Source organism: Phragmites australis, chromosome 4 (genome assembly GCF_958298935.1).
Source record: "Phragmites australis chromosome 4, lpPhrAust1.1, whole genome shotgun sequence".
In the NCBI taxonomy this organism is placed as follows: Eukaryota; Viridiplantae; Streptophyta; class Magnoliopsida; order Poales; family Poaceae; genus Phragmites; species Phragmites australis.
In genome coordinates this window covers 5,372,785-5,391,587 of record NC_084924.1, presented here as the reverse complement: position 1 = coordinate 5,391,587, position 18,803 = coordinate 5,372,785, and the positions used below count along the sequence as shown (strand labels likewise).

The 18,803-nt window shown below is 45.7% G+C and overlaps 2 protein-coding genes and 1 long non-coding RNA gene across 3 annotated transcripts; 1 reads left to right on the top strand and 2 right to left on the bottom strand.

Moving 5' to 3' along the window:
* Positions 1-277: 277 nt before the first annotated feature.
* On the bottom strand, positions 278-5,409 carry LOC133915387 (uncharacterized). The gene is made up of 3 exons (XR_009909319.1): positions 5,167-5,409; positions 3,436-4,998; positions 278-644 (listed from the first exon to the last, which is right to left on the bottom strand). It is a non-coding gene; the product is annotated as an uncharacterized LOC133915387 (long non-coding RNA).
* A 1,322-nt stretch (positions 5,410-6,731) lies between these two features.
* On the bottom strand, positions 6,732-12,409 carry LOC133915386 (protein arginine N-methyltransferase 2). Its single transcript, XM_062358528.1, has 2 exons — positions 11,660-12,409; positions 6,732-7,200 (listed from the first exon to the last, which is right to left on the bottom strand). The coding sequence occupies exons 1-2, from the start codon at positions 12,366-12,368 to the stop codon at positions 6,887-6,889; spliced, it is 1,023 nt and encodes a 340-aa protein (XP_062214512.1). The 5' UTR covers positions 12,369-12,409; the 3' UTR covers positions 6,732-6,886.
* Positions 12,410-12,561: 152 nt separating this feature from the next.
* On the top strand, positions 12,562-15,185 carry LOC133915385 (pentatricopeptide repeat-containing protein At1g77360, mitochondrial). The gene is made up of 2 exons (XM_062358527.1): positions 12,562-14,231; positions 14,383-15,185. Exon 1 carries the CDS (start codon positions 12,758-12,760, stop codon positions 14,210-14,212), a length of 1,455 nt encoding a protein of 484 aa, XP_062214511.1. The 5' UTR covers positions 12,562-12,757; the 3' UTR covers positions 14,213-14,231; positions 14,383-15,185.
* Positions 15,186-18,803: the final 3,618 nt, after the last annotated feature.

Sequence of the window (18,803 nt, the reverse complement as noted above, 5' to 3'; positions counted from 1 at the left end):
TATTTTAAAGTAGCTCAATGCTTAATCCTTATATTTCAACAAATACACATAACAATATCGTGTTGCATCATCAATAAAAGTAAGAAAATAGATTTTTCCTCATTTAGTCAAAACTCCATTCATCCCACACAAATCATAATGAATTAAATCTACTGGCTCTAAGTTTTCTCTATGAAAGGTTTTCAAGGTTGTTTAGTTTGCACACAAGATTGGCAATTAAAGTCTTTGACTATTTCACATTTTGGAATTAACTCTAACCTAGACAATCTAGCAACAGTATCAAAACCAATATGACAAAACTGTGAATGCCATACATTGTCCATAATTTTATTCAAACTAGTAGCAACATTAAGATTATAACAAGAATCTACGGTACTTAGACGGAACAAGCCTCTGCTCTCATAGCCTTTTCCAATAAAGGTTCCAAATTTAGACATTAGAAATTTATTCGTCTCAAACACTAGCTTAAAACCACTCCTACATAGGAGAGAACTGTTGATCAAGTTCTTGTTTATTGAAGGTATGTGTTGGACATCCTTCAAGTAGATAGTTTTTCTTGAAGTAAGCTTTAGATCCACCGTACCAATACCAAGAACAGAAGCACACGACCCGTTCCCCACCAGGGCGGATGAAGCCCCTACAACCTGGAAAGAAGCAAACAAGAAAACATTAAAACATACGTGAACATTAGCACCAGGTCGATGGACTGAAATGTAGAACAAACAACATGAGAATTACCATACCCTCCTAAAGTTGAGTCCACCCCTAGGGTCAAGTTAGCAAACTTCTTGTTAAGATCGCTATTCCTATCCTTGTATACGACAGTCCTTGGCCATATGACCAGGATTACCACACACGTATCAATTGATGTTTTTTAAGTCCTTTTTCTATGTTTTCTTCTTCTTAAAGCTAGTTGTCTTGTTCACTTTGGGACCCTTATTCTTATTATATGTCTTCTTTTGAATGATGTTTGCACTATTCTAGTTGTTTTGTTTTGGTGCATTTTTGGCTCTTGCTTTTTCATCCACATCAAGGGAAACAATGAGATCTTCAACAACAATCTCTTTCCTCTTGTGCTTCAAACCTGTTGCAAAATTCCACCATGCCACAAGAAGTTTAGCAACAATTGCTGCAGTCGCAAACTTAGGAGGCAACACATAGCCCAAGTGCGAGATCTCGCCAACTATGATCTACAGATCATGTGATTGCACAACAATGGACCTTACATCATCCATGCGAAAATCGAAGAACTTCTCGCACATGTACAACCAGCGACCTACTTTGGCCTCTACATACTTCTGCTCCAATGCATCCCACAACTCTGTGGCCGACGTGAAATTCATGTACATGTCTTACAACTGATCTGCCAGTATGGTGAGAAGGTAGCATAGTGCGGTGTTATTCACACTCTCAAATTGTGCATCCTCTTTAACCATAAGCAGGAACGCAAGGTGGATCACCCACCACAATCCCAAAGAGACAAGAGCCAAAATTTGGTCTGTGTCTGCCACCTATGGAAGTTCTCGTCAGAAAACCTCTCATGCTTCATGGCATCAGACACACCAACCATTGCTAGTTTACAAAACAAGTCACAGTTAGATTTTTAGAATGTTGGAAAACTACAATAAATATTAAGTCTAGATTTTATTAGGAGGAAAAATACAAATGAAAATCTAGATGCAAACACTAGAACTAGAAGGCCTATTATGTACTTCAGATCAAAATGCATATTTCTCAAGAAAGTTGGATGCACAACTTACTTGTTGGGTTTATAAAGATGAGCTTCCGCGAGGGCGATCTAGTTAAGGTCGTGGAAGAAGCTCCTCCATCGTAGTTGAAGTTGTCGACGTCAAGGAAGTAGTCGTAGCTAAGGACATCAACAAAGAGGAAGTAGTCGAAGTCGAGGATGTGGTACATGTAGCAGACACCAAGCGGTTGCGTCGAGCGCTGCCTGAAAACATGATTGCCACCCCGTGCAGGTCTCTATGCAGCAGTGGTTTTGGAGATCTCTCTCTCCTCCACTTAGATACACATCGAGAGAAGAGGACGACAAGGCTTGGCAACCGAACAATTCAGTGCACTCATGAGAGAGAAGAGGAATGAGGAAAAATGAGAAGACAAAATCAGAGAGACACAATCAGGACATCACCTAGATCTCATGTAGCCATAACATGGTAGTTTCGGACTACTACAAATGGCAATTTCACACGCTGGAAGCCGATCCTGCCCCTCACGGAGAACAAACCTTGGCATTGATCTCTTTGCAAATTCGTATTAGTACATAGTCACCAAAAATCCTAGTCGACTGGGTCGAGGAATAGGGGTTGAGGGACGCGAGTCGACACCTAAAAAAAATAGGGTATGAAGGGGTATACCTCTTTAGGATGACAATTAGAGACACGGTACGTGATCTCAAGGATTCCGGATCGATGACCCCTGGCACAAAGCATTGGGTCGAGGGTCACGACAGTTCCTTACGAACCAAATCTAAGAAAAAAAATAAATACCGCCAATGTAACCATGGACAAGGGCATACTTGATATTATATTTATAATTTTAGGGGGTTTTTGTAGGTATGCTAGGGACCCTCTCACATTGATTTGGATGTGCAGTTCTAAATGGGTTGATCCCATTTAATGTGTAGTTCTAGCAATCCAACCCATAATACCTCTCTATATCCCTTTTCGCGGCCCTCCCCTCCATCTTTGGCTCCATGTCCATCTATCGGCGGTGGCGCAGGAAGAGCGAAGGCGACGACCATCTGCGAGCAGCGAGCAGGAGAAGCACAATGCGTACTCATCCTCATCATCTCACTTGTGATTCCATTCAATTCCATTTCTATATGCCTGGTTCATGTGTGCTACTATGACAGGATCCAACCTAGGGTTCACAGATTTTGTGCGGCCGTTCTCACCCTTGAAGAGGGAGAACTCGATTGCCACGGCCTCGTGAGGGAGCAGAAACCCTCACCAATGTTCGACGTCGACCTTGTATCCAGTGAGTATGGATTAGTACGACTAGTAGCACTTAACCAAACACGTGAGGATGGGGCAAGTGATCCTATTGACATGCTCCATGCGCGATCGTGTTCGATAAACGAACTCGTTGGGACTACATTCGGTGAACCCTAACTAACTTACCCTTTTCAGACAGCACAGAAAAGGATGGTTTTGATGGAGAAATTCCTGGAACTTTTAGCTGCTACTATCACGGGGAGGCGCTACAACCACTCCTACTTGAGAGCTCCTGAATGCAGTGAGTCAATCACAACTCACGAGCGCAAGGAACGAGCCCGTACTATGGGTGACCTGTGTGTGTAACCGAGGACTAGAACATACACATGGAAATCTAGATGTAGACACTAGAACTAAGAGACCTATTATGTACTTCATATCAAAATGCATATTTCTCAGGAAAGTTACGCTCACAACTTACTTGTTGGGTTGATGAAGACAAGCTTTCGCATGGGCGATCCAGTCGATGTCGTGGAAGCAGCTCCTCCAATGTAGTCAAAGTTATTAAGGAAGTAGTCGTAGCCAAGGACGTTGACGAAGAGGAAGTAGTTGAAGTTGAGGACGCAGTAGACGTAGCAATCACCAAGTGTTCATGCTAAGCGCTACTCAAAAACCTGATTGCTACCCTGTGCAGGTCTCTATGCGGCACCGATTTCAGAGATCCCGCTCTCCTCCACCTCGATGAATGCCGAGAGAAGAGGACGATAGGTGTTTTAATCGCATTAAATCACTAAAATATAATATTTATCTCTGATTTCAAATGCCTGTTCAATCACATTAAAATATAATCATCGCAATAAAGGAAAAAAGAATACTGCACGATTGGCTACCATATTTACACTTACACAGCGCGGCAAGTCACAAGTCACATAATTTTCACGCAAAAAAATGTGCGAAATGCATGCACACGCGCATGTGTGTATAGCCAAAGTCCCTGTCTTTCTCTCTCCCATGTGTTTCCATTTTAGACAAAGGAAACCATCATCTATTTAAGCATGTTCAACTCTCCTTGGACTAGTGATACCCGAACTCTGTCGGAGACCCATGGGGGATACATGTGACAACAAAAATAACCTCTCCAAGATGATCTCAACATGCATTAAAAACACTCACTTTAGACATGTCTTTTACCAAAATCAACATGAACTTAGGAAGGCATTTCAGATCACAAATCAGAATTCATAGTTCCAAATACCATAACAACTATAAACTCAGTGATCTCATCATGCATTAAGAACACTCACTTTAGAGTTTAGACATGTATTTTACCAAATCGATGTGAACTTAAGAAGGCATTACATATCACAAATCAGAATTCGTAGTTCCAAATACGATATCAACTAGAAACTTAGATATAGATAATTAAATGGCAGAAGCACAGTTCTCAGGCTGCTGGCTGCCATCCCAAATGCCACCATCACTTAGCAATCAAGCAGAGTAGACTCAAGATCATCATGAAAATGAGAAGGACAAGAACCAAACATTCTATTTGCAATTTTTAAGAATTAAGTATAAATGATTGATAGTACGAACGATAGTGAAAATACTAGTGTCGTCCTGCAGGCAAGTCATCATTGCAGCAGCGATGCTGGAATTAGCATCATCTATTAGCACAGTGTGTTCAAAAGTTAGTGCTTTCTTACATGGAGAAAGGAAAAAACAGATTGAAGTGCTTCTGGGTTCCAGGAAATCTCTATGCGTTCCAGGAAGGCGGAGAACGTGTTGGTGCGCGGGCTAGTGCCTAGGAGTGGCGCAGTGACCGTCGCGTAAACTGAGCGTGGACGCGGATTTTCTTACAACAAAGCAAAAGAGAACATGTTAAGGCTAAGCTTAACGGATTTTCTTCGGGGACGAAAATTCCGTCGTGAAGGGATTTTCGTTCCTTTCAGCGCTCTAACGGTTCCCTTCACAATGAGATTTTCAGAGTCATTTCCTTCAGTACGGGATTCTCTATCTTTTTCCTTCACGATTACTCGAAGTGAAACTGTTGAAGATAAGAGGGGAAAAAAAGAATAGGAACGGAAAAAGAAATTAGGAAGAAAACGAAATGAAGAAAATATGATTAGAGATGATCCTAGAATCTATAAAACCAAGAGTTCAGTGGTACAGAAAAACAAACAAATACTTCAGATATGAGAGAGAGAAGATTCACCTGCTACAAGAGGGGCAGTGCTGGACCTTCTTCGAGACTTTCAACCAACACACAAAGCTAGGCCATGGATTGGAGAGAGGGGGTGGCGCAACAACAGGGTAGCAGCACTTTGAGGAGCTGGAGATGAGAGGCCGGAGATGAGAGGGATGAAGGGAGGGAAGGGAACGGGGACGGGCTGGAGGGCGGCGCGGTGGTGAGGAGGGCGGCGTAGGTTGTAGAATGCAGGTGAAGGTGGAGGCACTGGTGCCCTTAGGGATGAAAACGGACGGGAACGGTCGGGAAAACTCTCTAACCGTTTTTACTTTCATATTTTCTCTGCCGGACGAAAAAGAAAACGGGATAGGCGGGAACAGGAAAAAATAAAAACGGTCGGACATAATCGGAGGGTCGAAAACGAACCAATCCGATCGGGAAAATACCGGTATCGGTCGGGATTCAAAAATACAAAATGGAAACACCGACCTACAGAACCATCAAGATATGTTAACATGTATAAATTTAACATTATCTTCAAATAACACTGAATTAATAAGTTTAATGAACCAATCCAATCAGCAAGTCGCATTAAAGTAAAAAATGTCATATGCTTTTTTGATTCACATGATATATCATTTTTTATCAATATTTCACTCAAACAATACAAGATACGAAGATACAACAATATAAGCTTTAGGATCGAGCAGTAGCTCGGTTGGTTCGCTCTCAGTGGCAGACTGACAGGGACGGCCAGTCGTGGGTTCGATCCCTAGGATCGACCCACGAGCCTCATCGGGGGTTTTTCCTTAGTAGTTAGGGGTATGCATACACGTGCCCGTTTAGCGAGAATATATCTGTAACGTGTATGCTTAGGACATGCACGTGTGTGCGTGCGTTAGGCGTGAGTGTGATGTAAGTGGGTTATGTACGTTATGTTTTGTACCCCTCTAAAAAAGAACCACATAAACCTTAACTCGATACTCGAGCATATAATAAATATAAGTGATAAGTCTCAACCAAAGACATAAGTGAGCGCAGAGGTGAAAACGGACGGAAACGGTCAGAAAAAACCCCTACCGTTTTCACTTTCATATTTTCTCAGTCAGACGAAAACAAAAACAGGATAGACGGGAACAGGAAAAAACAAAAACAAACTGAAAAAAACGGGATATGGCACCGGTACGGAATGGGATTTTCCCGTTCCGTTTTCATCCCTAGGTGCCCTGCGAGTCCCCGAGCGGCCGAGCGTGAGCGTTAGGATTCTAGGGAGGTGCAGCCGTGCAATATATGCCTTAGAAACTAGCTAGGCTATTAGGTTGCATATCCCATGGGAAAAAATCTATCCCTTGCCCCATCCCTACCCGAACTCGGGGCTCCGCCCCATGAGTCCAGTGGGAAAATTAATTGTCCTGATCTCTGCTCAGTTCGGAGCAGATCTCCGTCTTCATAAGAAAAATTGTCATCGCTAGGTAAGTGACTGTGGATCCATGACATGAACATTAGCAGTTAGCAGTAGGAAAACGATTGTCGCGGAACCAAATTTCCAGGGAAATTCTCTTCCATCGACCACAGACGACACACATCAAATATACGAAAGGAAGGCCCAATTACGCATCGCACACAGAAAGAAAGTTCAGCTCCCGAAATGGCGTGTGTATTTTGTAATACAGCATGCTTGAACAAATGAAGCAGCAAACAGTCACTAAACAGTAACACAAATACCCCAATCGGGGTTCATAGAGTTTCACTCTGATTCTGATTCAGACTGGCAAACTGGGAGGTGGTAGGTATCCAGCTGCCAATACTTCTGCTTCACGCCCTTCCACACTTCATCCGGCAGGCAATCTTTCACCGGGAGAGGGATGAACTGTGTCGAATAGCCCAGATTTGCCAGCTCTAACGCGACAAGCTGGCAGTACACCACGTGGAAGAATGCATTGTCACCGCAGAGGCCGTTGAAATATGAGTAGATCCCTCCGGGCTTCAGTAGCTTAGGAAGATGTTGGTGGAACTCTCTCATGTCCTCGTAGTATTCTCCGTAGGTGTCAAAGAAGATACCTGCCCATGTCCCAAAAAGAATGGCATTAGACAAGATTTGGAAACTATGATTATATGGCTTTAGCATTTTAATGTACTGCACACTAACCAGTGAAACGAACTGGCCAACTACTTTACAGTTTAACATGTCAATAAGACAATAACATAACCTAAAATATCATTTCAAAAGTGTATTGGCTTATTAAACTCCCCAGCAATGTTACTGATGGACCACCAGAAAGTTCCTTGTCCATCGATTGCAGTGCAGTATAACAAAAGAAATTTGCAATGAACTGTTTCTATAGTTGTACTTGAGGAAAGCCGAGTTATCTGATGGTCGTATTATATTCTGAGTATAGACACATTCATCACTGACAGTAAAGATATGAGAGGTTTTGCTGGAAACATCAAAAAGACGTCGTCATTCTGCCAGCAGTTACATATCATTTTCAGCTGTCATACCAAACCATTTTGCTCATATGCCGCTGATAGTCTAAAAGCCCAAAGAAAAAGTACTGGTGCATGTTTAGGTCCAACATGGCAAATCCAGGTAGTTCACCGCGTTCCACTTGGAAACTATTCCCATATTAGGAAAGAATCTTCCAAATAATACAATCCAAAATATTTCAAGTATGGTACGCCTCCCCGACCCAACTAGATAAGGAGTATAGGGGGTCTGAGAAGGAGGAATAGAGGTGTCAGATAAAAAGCAGAAACAATCTATTGTGATCCACAACAGATTCAAGTCACGATTAGATTTATCCAACATGAGCTTAAAGATATAGAACATAAGAGAACTCGCCGAGATTCATAGGAGTAGATCGACGCACCTCTATTGTAATTGTCTTCTCCGACGATTAATTAAGGTAGCACATGACATAAAGCTATTATCCTAAGGAAGGTCTGAACCTGTATAAAATCTCAAGTCTTCCTCTTCGATACGTATGGTTGATAAACAAGTATGAAGTATCCCTATTTTATTTGCATAATCGAATTTAATAATCGTGAAGAACGTTGTACAGGGAGAATGTTGTGGTGGGTGTGTGTAGATTGGAAGAATCAGTGCCAAGAACGGGCAGGGAGGCGTCATTCCCAACAGTGACGTGAGAATAAGAAGGTAGAATGGAATGGGAGTACGAGAGATTACCGGGCTTGCTCGTCATATGAGAACTTGTGCCAGAGTCCATGCAATGCAGTCTCGAGGTCCTGGATTAGCCCATTCACGTCCCTTGTAGGCACACTTGGTGGAGCCTTCAATGGAGAGGCATGAACATGAGCGAAGTAGGTCTAGCCTGCGTTGAAGTCAACGACGCACGCTAAGAGGCCCCAACTAGAGAACCCCACGCTTGGTAGGGGTACGTGGGCTAGGATCCTCGACCAGAGTTGGAGTTGTCATAGCGGCCACGACACCCGCGACCACGACCGCGAGAGCCCCGGGTCAGAGCAAGTGGCAAAACGGTCGATCTGGTTGCGACAAGACGTGGAGGAGTTGTCGTACCGTGAAGAACTCCTACTGCGAGTAGGGTAGAGTCAGCAGCCAATTTGGTCGTGCTAGCTTGAGAGGATTCTTCGAGGGTCAAGTAGTCTCGGGCCTGCATGAATGTGGGGAATGAAGGGAGCAACGACAATAGCATCTTGAGGATGATGAATTTGGGATTGAGACCCGAATGAGTTGGTGCACTAGAGCACGCTCGGAGCCAAGTTGATCGCAGTCGGTGAGGGCGTTGGCCAAGGTCTGGAGCTTGTCGCAATAGGTAGAGGCGGAGAGATCCCCCTGGTCGAGACCGTGAAATTCAGCCTCGAGATGTATTGTGTAGCTTGGTTTGTTACCGGTGAAGATGGCGATGAGGTGGTGCCAGACGCCGTACGCAGTAGCCGCCGGCTTCATCACCATGTCTAGGAGTTATTCGGATATTGTGGCGTAGATCCACATCAAAACCATAAGGTTCTCTTTGACCTAGTTTGGATCATCATGACAAGGCTCAATGTCGTCGAAGTGATCACATAGATTGAAGCGGCCAAGGACTTCAAGGAAAATGGTACGCCATTTGGTGAAATTGTTGGATTGGATATCTAAAGTGAATCGAACAAGGGATTTAATATTGAGGCTATATATGGCGTGGGAAATAGGTACGACAACAAAGGAACTGACATTGGCCAGTGAAAGAGGTAGAGTCGCAAATGGAGAAGAGTGCTTATCACTCATGGCAACGGCGGAGAAAAAAGGCTTAGGCAAATGAGGTTGTTGATACCATGTAGAAAGGAATAATCAAGTGCACGGATTGTATTAATTGAAGAAGCCTATAAATAGGCAGTACAAGGCACTCATCCTAACTGCCATGCACATGCAGTGATTACTACTCCTACGGAGGAGGAAGTCATGAGCTAGTGATGTCCAGTCATAGTGAAGTCGTTGGCGCTGTTGGAGACGATAAGCTTGGACGTTGAGGTGCCACAGGAATTGGCCATCACGTAGACTGGGACATCGTGCACCATAGGAGTCGTTCTTGCAACAAGTATGATATAAAAACGTGCATCTACACTATGTAGATAGATACCTCTTAGAGTCTTGAAGAGAATCATAAGATCAAATCGCTTATTTTGAACATGTCTGCTATACTTTCAACCAAACCAGTATGGGGCCAGCTCCTAAAGGAGATGGCGGAAACAATGAGTATTGAGTTGTTGTTTGTGCTGTTTGGAAAGGAGGGATGCTGCTCCCGGTTCTTGTGTGCTTCCCATAACAAAGACAATGAGGAAAATAAGGAGACAAAGGGAATTAATAAGAACATAGAGATTACCAAGTTTTGGTTTTCACACTTTGCGATTGCTGGGTGTTACGTTAATTCAAAGTACTACAACATCTTTTGAGTTCCTGTGTTTCTTCACCTAACTATCCAAACACTATTTCCTATGTTTTCTATTCCTGTGTTTCCCACTAGTTCCTATACAGCTGTACCTCTACTGTGTTTTTGTCATTTACTTGTTTACTCCAGCATTCAGAAGAGGTCCTATACGCTTGCCAAATACTTATCATCCTAACTAGCTCTAATGAAAAACTCATGTACAATGATTATGAAGAGTATGCACCACAAAAATTGTTACTTTGATAAATGAAGATACTCAAATGATAAGAAAATATTTTTGCTAATATGGTAAAACAAAGATCCATTTCAATATAAGTTTTATTAAAGAATACAATAACTCTGTAAATAGTGTTGCAACTATTGGAGCTGAAGCTAAATCGGCCTTCCTCATGCCATGCCAGGCCATGCACGTGCTGTTTGTAGCACTATACTCACATGATAAGTGCTTCTACTGAAGTCTATCAGGATGTACCTTGTAAACACGTAATGCACACCCTGGAAAAGGTAAGGATTCCAGAAAAAGATCCAGAAACATGTATTCACAAACCATCTAGATGCACACTATTCCTGGCAAAGGTCCAGAATCACCTACTTTTGAAACTTTTAGAAGCACTAATTTGAAAACCTTCACTATATTAAAATAGCTTTGTAAAACACCTTTTTGTCCCAAGTTCTAACTTGTATGGTAAACTAAGCACCAGAACAAACAGGCATACTAAAGCTTCTTATCATCCATTCAAAACATTGAATCTTAACGTAACCAAATCCTGACATTACAAAGCATCAATGCAAAAAGGCCAAAAACACATAGAAACCAGCAGCTATGGTTAGATACTCTACCAATCTTGTACCTTTTACCATGTGCGCAACTTCTTCATACTCTTTAATTCCTCTGCTAGAGCAGAGAAATTTCAGTATTTGCCACCCAATTCGCGTGCCTCTCTGGAATTGCCATCCAATTCGCGTGCCTTTCAGAATATAACACCGGGCACGCGAATTTTTTCAGAATATGACATCCGCGCCAACACCTTTGGCGCGGAGGTGCTCTCTCCACCGGGCCAGACCATTATGCCCTGTGTACTGTGTAATACCCGCGCCAATGGCGTTGGCGCGGACCCTCCCGCGCCAAACTGCTTGGCGCGGAACCTCTATGTGTTCGAGAATGCTGTGAAGAACTTGTTCCTACAGAGAATGTTCCGCGCCAAGCAGTTTGGCGCGGGAGGGTCCGCGCCAACGCCATTGGCGCGGGTATTACACAGTACACAGGGGTATAATGGTCTGACCCGGTGGAGAGAGCACCTCCGCGCCAAAGGTGTTGGCGCGGATGTCATATTCTGAAAAAATTCGCGTGCCCGGTGTTATATTCTGAAAGGCACGCGAATTGGATGGCAATTCCAGAGAGGCACGCGAATTGGGTGGCAAATACTGAAATTTCTTGCTAGAGCATGCCAAAAATAACGAAACCTATGCTACATCAGCACCTATACACACCTACAACATTCCGCAGAATGGAAACTTATCCCCAATCAAGCAAGCATCGCAACATCCAAAGTTCAAACATGACAAGTTGACAACACTGAAATGAATAAGCAAGTGAGAAAGCTTTCTTTTACCGTCATAAGATCCGAGCTGCAGCAGCACGTCCTGCCACCGCCCGAACACGATCCTGACGTTCTTCTTCTCACCCCACCCGAGTTTGAGCATCCGCGCGTACACCTCCGGGTGGGCTTCCACGATGGTGTGCTCCTCGGGCTCGTACCTCTGTATCGCCTCGTCCACGAGCCCCATCCCGAACCCGACGTTTAGCACCTTGCCGCCGCCGCCGGAGCACACCGCCCGCGCGTGCGCCTCCATCAGCGGTCGTTCCCACGCCATCATCACCGCCTTGCTCTCCGCGTCCATCACCCTTTCCTCGCTGAACGAGACCCTGGATTCGAGGTAGCTTTCGGCGGGAGCCCCGTCGGAGGCGTTCGCGGGCGCCGCTTGCCGCCGCGCGACGGTGCCAAGGATGAGCTCGGAGCGGAGGGCGTGGTCGAGGAGGAGGTCGTAGGTGCCGGGGTCGGAGGCGAGGTCGCCCGCGGAGATGCCTGAGGGGGAGAGCGCGTTCCAGGGCGCGCCGGTATCGAGGAGGAGGCGCACAACGGCGGCGTGCCCCCCTGCGGCCGCGTGCATGAGCGGGGTCAAGCCGGCGGCATCGAAGTGGGTGGCGTCAGCTCCTGCGGCAAGGAGTCTAACGACGGCTTCCTCGTCACCGGACTCCGCCGCCGCGCAGAGCATCTCCTCCGGCGACTTGCCCGCCTTGCTCTCCGGCGCCGCCGCCATTTAGCCTAGCCCCCTTCCCCCTTTCTGATTCTGAGGTTTTGGCTCGCTGTTGCTCACGCGCTTTGGGCCTTTATGAGTTCTCACTAAGGCATATGGGCCCACTTTATTTAATGGGCTTAAAGCCCACAAGCTTCTGCCTTCTGACCTATTGACCCAAATCGTTCCGATGAAAAAAGTGGCCCAAGTCGTTAGCTCCTCGCATTCACTTCACGAATTCACGATTTGGTGGTAGCGGCGCCGCGCCGGTCAGACGCCGCCGGCTACGGCGGAGCAAGACAAAGCCCTTTACGGCTTCGCCTCTCCTAGTGTCTGTCCCACGGTGAGGCGGCGAGTCGCTGGGATTAGCGACGAGCTCGGTCACAGCGGAGTCGGCGGGTGCCCGTAGCGAAATGGGTGGCTCTCGCCACACCTGGTTGGAGGCACGCAAGGTGTTTGTAAGAATGCTTAACAGTGGAGGTTGTGCCGCTGACGTCCCGGTGGACGCCTCCGACCCTGCCAAGCGCCTCTGCAAGCTCATCATCTCCTGCCGGAAGGCCTCCGCGCTCGAGCACGAGCTAAACCACAGCGGCATCCGCGTCACGCCGGAGGTAGCGGAGCGCGTCCTGGCGCGCCTCGACAACGCCGGCATGCTCGCGTACCGCTTCTTCGAGTGGACGCGCAGGCAGAAGAGGGGAGGGTGCGCCCACACCGTCCGCTCCTACCACACGGTGGTCGCGTCCCTCGCCAAGATCAGGCAGTACCAGCTCATGTGGGACGTCGTGGGCGTCATGCGCCGGGAAGGCGTGGCCAATGTCGAGACATTCGGCATCATCATGCGCAAGTATGCACGAGCGCAGAAGGTTGACGAGGCGGTTTACACGTTCAACATTATGGAGAAGTATGGCGTGGTCCCCAACCTCGCTGCGTTCAACAGCTTGCTCGGCGCACTGTGCAAGTCGAAGAACGTGCGCAAGGCGCAGGAGATCTTTGACAAGATCGATGGTCAATTCACTCCTGACGCCAAGACCTATAGCATTTTGCTTGAGGGCTGGGGGAGAGCACCCAATCTCCCAAAGATGCGAGAGGTCTACAGTGAGATGCTTGACGCTGGTTGCCAACCTGACATCGTCACGTATGGCATCATGGTTGATGCACTCTGCAAGACAGGCCGTGTTGAGGAGGCTGTCCATGTTGTGCAGGACATGGGCTCTAGAGGGTGCCAACCGACAACCTTCATATACAGTGTGTTAGTGCATACTTACGGCGTTGAGATGAGGATCGAGGATGCTGTCGCAACATTTTTGGATATGGAGAAGGATGGGATTGTGCCTGATGTTGTTGTGTACAATGCACTCGTCACCGCCTTCTGCAAAGTGAAAAAATTTGATAATGCATTTAGAGTCATCGATGACATGGAAGGCCATGGAATCACCCCGAACTCAAGGACCTGGAACATCATCCTAAACAGTCTGATTAGCCTTGGGAAGGATGATGAGGCATACAGGGTCTTTCGCAGAATGATCAGGCACTGCCAACCAGACTCTGATACTTACACCATGATGATAAAGATGTTCTGTGAGAATGATAAGGTAGAGATGGCACTGAAGGTATGGAAGTATATGGGGTTGAAGCAGTTTCTGCCGAGCATGCATACATTCTCCGTGCTGATCAATGGGCTGTGTGACAAGGGTGAGGTTAGCCAAGCTTGTGTTCTGCTTGAAGATATGATAGAGAAAGGCATTAGACCTCCTGGTTCGACATTTGGCAAGCTGAGGCAGCTGCTTCTGAAAGAAGGAAGGAAGGAAGTGGTTGACTTTCTTGTTGAGAAAATGAAGATCCTCATTCAAGAACCTTTGTTTGATTGATCATTCACCTCATCTAATGGTATGAATGCTTGCCCCTCTGCCATCTGTTCTGATACACTTGGTTAAAATTGGGTTGATATTCCAAATGCCAGCTCTTATTTCTTCATTTTGTTAATTTGCAATAAGATTTTTTAAGCTACTTCTAAGTTTTTGTTGCTGATATTCTTCAGGGTTCATGCATTGTAAAGTGCCACTCTAGCATATGCAGCTTATATTTAGGCATTATGGGTGAATGCTCCCGGTTGTAGGATGACAGGAGGCCCAACTAAGCCCTGGCCTTGTTATTAACGTCTCACTCATTCATCACTATCAAACATCGCATGCCCGAAATGCTGAAGTGCTGAGAGGATAGCTCTTTGGCAACATGTTGTATTGTAGTAAGCCTGAGACTTGAGTCCTGTAAAAGAGATGAACTACATGTGGTCAGTGGATCCAGAGGAGCTGTCAGGCGCAAGAACCCTGCAAGAACCGGTGTCAAGCACGAGTGTGCATCTTCTGAACTCAAAAGCTTTCGTGAGTACTTTGATCTATAAAATGGGCACTGCGTATAACAAGGAGGTGCTTGAGTATGAATGTAATGGTTGGAGCAAGTGAGCAACGGTTGCAAAGATAATTAAGTCTTGACTGCTATGTAGTTCGAGCTCCATGAAAGTGTGGAACGATGCTGTTGAAGATGTTTCTTTCCAAAAGGAGACGTTTAAGAAGAAGGTGAAGGAAATTACTGAGCTCATGAAGGCTTTGGACAGCGTGTTCGGTGTTCCTGTGCTGATAAGAAAGGTAAAAACAAGTGACTTGCTAATGTTTTTTTCTACTGAATTGAAATGTCCATGTTACATGTGACCTTAGCCAATATCATGTTCTCTCTCTCTCACTCTCTTTTGTAAAAAAGCGACATTTTCCTTTGTAAAGCTGGATGAAAGATGTAGCAAGGTGAGTTACGTTTACCGAACAAGAAGGTATTTCATGCGACAAATTGCACAGTTCTTGTGAAATTTATGCCCAGGTAGAGACTAAACTAGATCACGTTCAAAGAAAGAGAAAAGAAAAAAAAAATGGACGTGAAACAATCAAACATGATAGACCTAAATCATACTAGTAGCAGTCACTGCTATACTCGGTAGTATGATCACGGCCGTCCTTGGAGTGCTAACAAGGCAGCATTTAGTAACACCACCTGGTCGTTGTTTAGGGAGAGAGATCATCTGCCATTGATATTTAGGATTGGATTCACATGCCGGTGACTATTACTGTCTCGTGTAGTACTAACAATTGAACAGAAAAAGTGATGGCATGGCACTGTGTATTGGGCGGAGGCATGGCGCCCTCCGCACTGCGCGAGATGTGTTGCGCCATGCACCACGCCTCTACCGTCTTCACCATATTAAATCCTATGCTCGTGAGAGGGCATTGGGGTTGCTTGGTGGGTGGGGTAGCGGCGACGACTCACGGCCGCCCACCACGACATGCCCTATCTAAATACGTCTGCTCTGTTCTGCTCACCACACTAATATTACACTAGTGAGTAGGGACATTTCCCCATGCCAGCATCTAGGAGAACACCCCCAACGGCTAGTTAGGTTGTGGCGTGGGTGCTGCCCATTACCTGAAAAAATGCCCTCAAAAATGGGAAATGACTGGGTCATCAGGTCTTGCTACAGTACCATAATGGTACTGTATCCACACGATGTGCCTTGGTCGGATAGCTGGGTGGTAAGATCCAGTTGTACATGTAGCAGCACTCCTCAAAAATAGCAACCTCGAGTGTAGCCATAGACAGTAGTCAATGGTCCGATGATCTTGCATTATAGATTTGGCGTAAACTCTTTTCAATGGAGTATTCGGATAGTAGAACCAATACACCCTTAATATGGATTTGGAACGGAAATTGACAAGCCATTTTTTGTTTAAAAAAATAGATTGATACTATTAAAAAATGTCTATATTAGAAAATATTATTGATGTTCCTATGACATGTGGGTCTATCATTAGTTATGAGGATAATATATAGGTCCACGTGTCATAGAGACTGATGATATTTTCTAATTTAGGTGAATTTTGCGATGGTATTTTCTAAATTCACCTTTTTTTTGTTTGTGCGAACGGGAAATTAGCAAGTCGCAGCTACGTCGATGCGCTAGAAGTTGGCAAAATGGCTTCAAATCCACCAGAATGATGTATACAGGTAAAACAGCAGTGGACTGTGGCGCAATTTTGTGGAACCCATCCTTCAGACTGCGGTTACAGGAAGCAAGAGCTCGTTCACATCTGAGTTCGACGTCGATCTTGTCATCACATCTGAGTCTTCTTCTTCCCCTACACTGGTGCCACGCTGCCACTAGCACCTCTTCCTTGTCTCCACTGTTTCTCAAACAAGTCCACACTTTCCACACTAGAATCACACGGCTGCGGTTCTCGAATGCAACCATGTTGATCTCATGCCGTTTTCACGGCGGCCGCGATGGACGAGCTGGCGTGTGAATGAACAAACAAGCATAGACGAGACCGATCGGTAGAACCGTAGACGCCGGCAATCACGCGTTTGAAGGGAGAAAAGCGAGGAAATATCTACCACCCACCCATCCGTGAACCGTGATCTTGTTTATATCCGCCTGTGACCACGGCACGGAGCCACGGACACGCATGTGAGAGGAGGCCGGCCAAGCGCATGTGAGAGGAGGCCGGTCAAGCGCATGTGAGAGGAGGCCGGTCAAGCGCATGTGGGTGGAGGAACGAGAGCAACCGTCCGTTCAGCCAGCGCGCCGTGGATGCGCGTCGAGCAAAACGTGAGCTCCCAGCTCGCATCAACAGGACCCCGTATCGGAGTAGTAATTGGTATGCAGCAGGTGGTGCCTGCAACTTTGCTGGGACGGCCTAATCCAGCGAGGAAAAGGCAAAGGAATTTCTTTTAAGCCACTACTCTGAGATGCAAAGTGCAATATACCTCTATGTATACAAGATGCAGTATTTAAACGTATAAATAGACAAACACCACCCTCTACATATACCTCTACTTAACTCACCACCTTTTTATGCATGCTACACCTACCATCTGTACTTACGCACACACATCTATCTCAATATAGATGGTAGCAAGCCCTGTAGGTTCTGCATCCCGTAGGTGAGCGTTCTGGCTCTAAATTTTGTCCACGGGTCTGGTGAGTCGGATACTCGATCAGTTGCGAGTGTGGGCACGGATTTAGACTTCCCCATAGGTGACTCGTGGGCGCCTGAATTTAAACATGTTCTATGACTTCTTTTATCCCATTAGCCATCAGCCCAAGCAGTCAGCCTAGCGGCCCAATCAAACGCACAAACCCTAGAACTAAATGGCTTAGCCATTCACCCATTCGATTTTGCATCGCTCGCCCACTTCTCACTCAGACTTTGGCGAACCCGAGAGGAGGCGAGCCTCGAAGGGGAGAGGATGACACGAGGAAGAAGCCACGAACGGTGATGCTGGTGTGACAGCACGCAGATGGCCAGCAATGACAGCAGTGGCCGTTCCTTGGGCTACCAGGTCCGTTGGTCATCAAGTTCTCTCGATGCTACTCCTCTAGTGACACCTCCCCGTGTATGGCTGCACCGACATAGTTGGAGCCGATAGGGTTGCCCCATTCACTCATCGTCCACCATCCGCGTCGCCCCATGCTCACCGTCAGCTGTCCACACTAACCTAGCTCGTCGTTCGCCATCTATACCGCCCCACACTGATCGTCCGTCATCTATGCTGCACCTCGGCCTCCCATCTACGAATGTGGCGACCGAGTGGATCTGCAAATGGTTTCGGGTGCCCGTCAACCTTGGGTGCGGGGGTAGATTTCCGCCCAATAAGTAATTTGGAGTGGGTGGGTTTTGTATTTTAGGTTTTATAACGGTTGGGTTTTAACTTAACCTGCACCCGACCTGCCCTGTTGACATCCTATACTTGAAGATCCTCATAAAGCCTCTGACTTCGCAAACAATAAGCAATGTCGTCCTACCATTGTGGTCTACATTCTACCATTGTGGTCTACTGGCGTGTGAGGCTTTCGAGTTTAAGCAAAGGCCTAGAGAGTAGGGATGGCAATGGGTATATTTTACATGCATGCTCGTGGGTAAAAACCTTAATGGACATGGGTTTAGGATGCATTATTTGCCAATGGGTTCAGGTGCGAGTTTGATGTTAAATGCAATGGGTATAGAGAGACAAGCATTAAATAGTTTTATACATACTCACTTCATCTGTGTAACCACTTCACGCATCTAACATGTGAGATCAAATCAATTTTAATATATAAACTAGCAGACTATCCCTTAGGATCTCTTGTTTAGTCATTCTCTATCCTAGCTGTCATTGTGCCTTGTCCACCCTTGACACAGTCGATGTCCTTGAGCGGGCATCCCCGACCGTGCGTCTCTGACCTGGATCATGCCCTTGAGCGTGTTAAAATCTATCTTTAAAAATCGAGTGCAAAAGAAATACATCTACTATTTCTAAACAGAGGTAGTAAAATGTTACGTGTTTATATCTAGGTTTAAAAAAAAGAGGATATTAAGTATCTATATAAAAATTATAATTTTCAATACAAACAGACTATATGTATTTAAATAT

What these genes read in the sequence shown, in the direction of transcription:
- LOC133915386 (XM_062358528.1), bottom strand. Translation starts at nt 12,368, where the DNA reads ATGGCGGCGGCGCCGGAGAGCAAGGCGGGCAAGTCGCCGGAGGAGATG. An exon ending in GCAGCTCGGATCTTATGACG is followed by an intron (nt 7,201 to 11,659) that starts GTAAAAGAAAGC and finishes GGACATGGGCAG; the next exon opens with GTATCTTCTTTGACACCTAC.
- LOC133915385 (XM_062358527.1), top strand. Translation starts at nt 12,758, where the DNA reads ATGGGTGGCTCTCGCCACACCTGGTTGGAGGCACGCAAGGTGTTTGTA.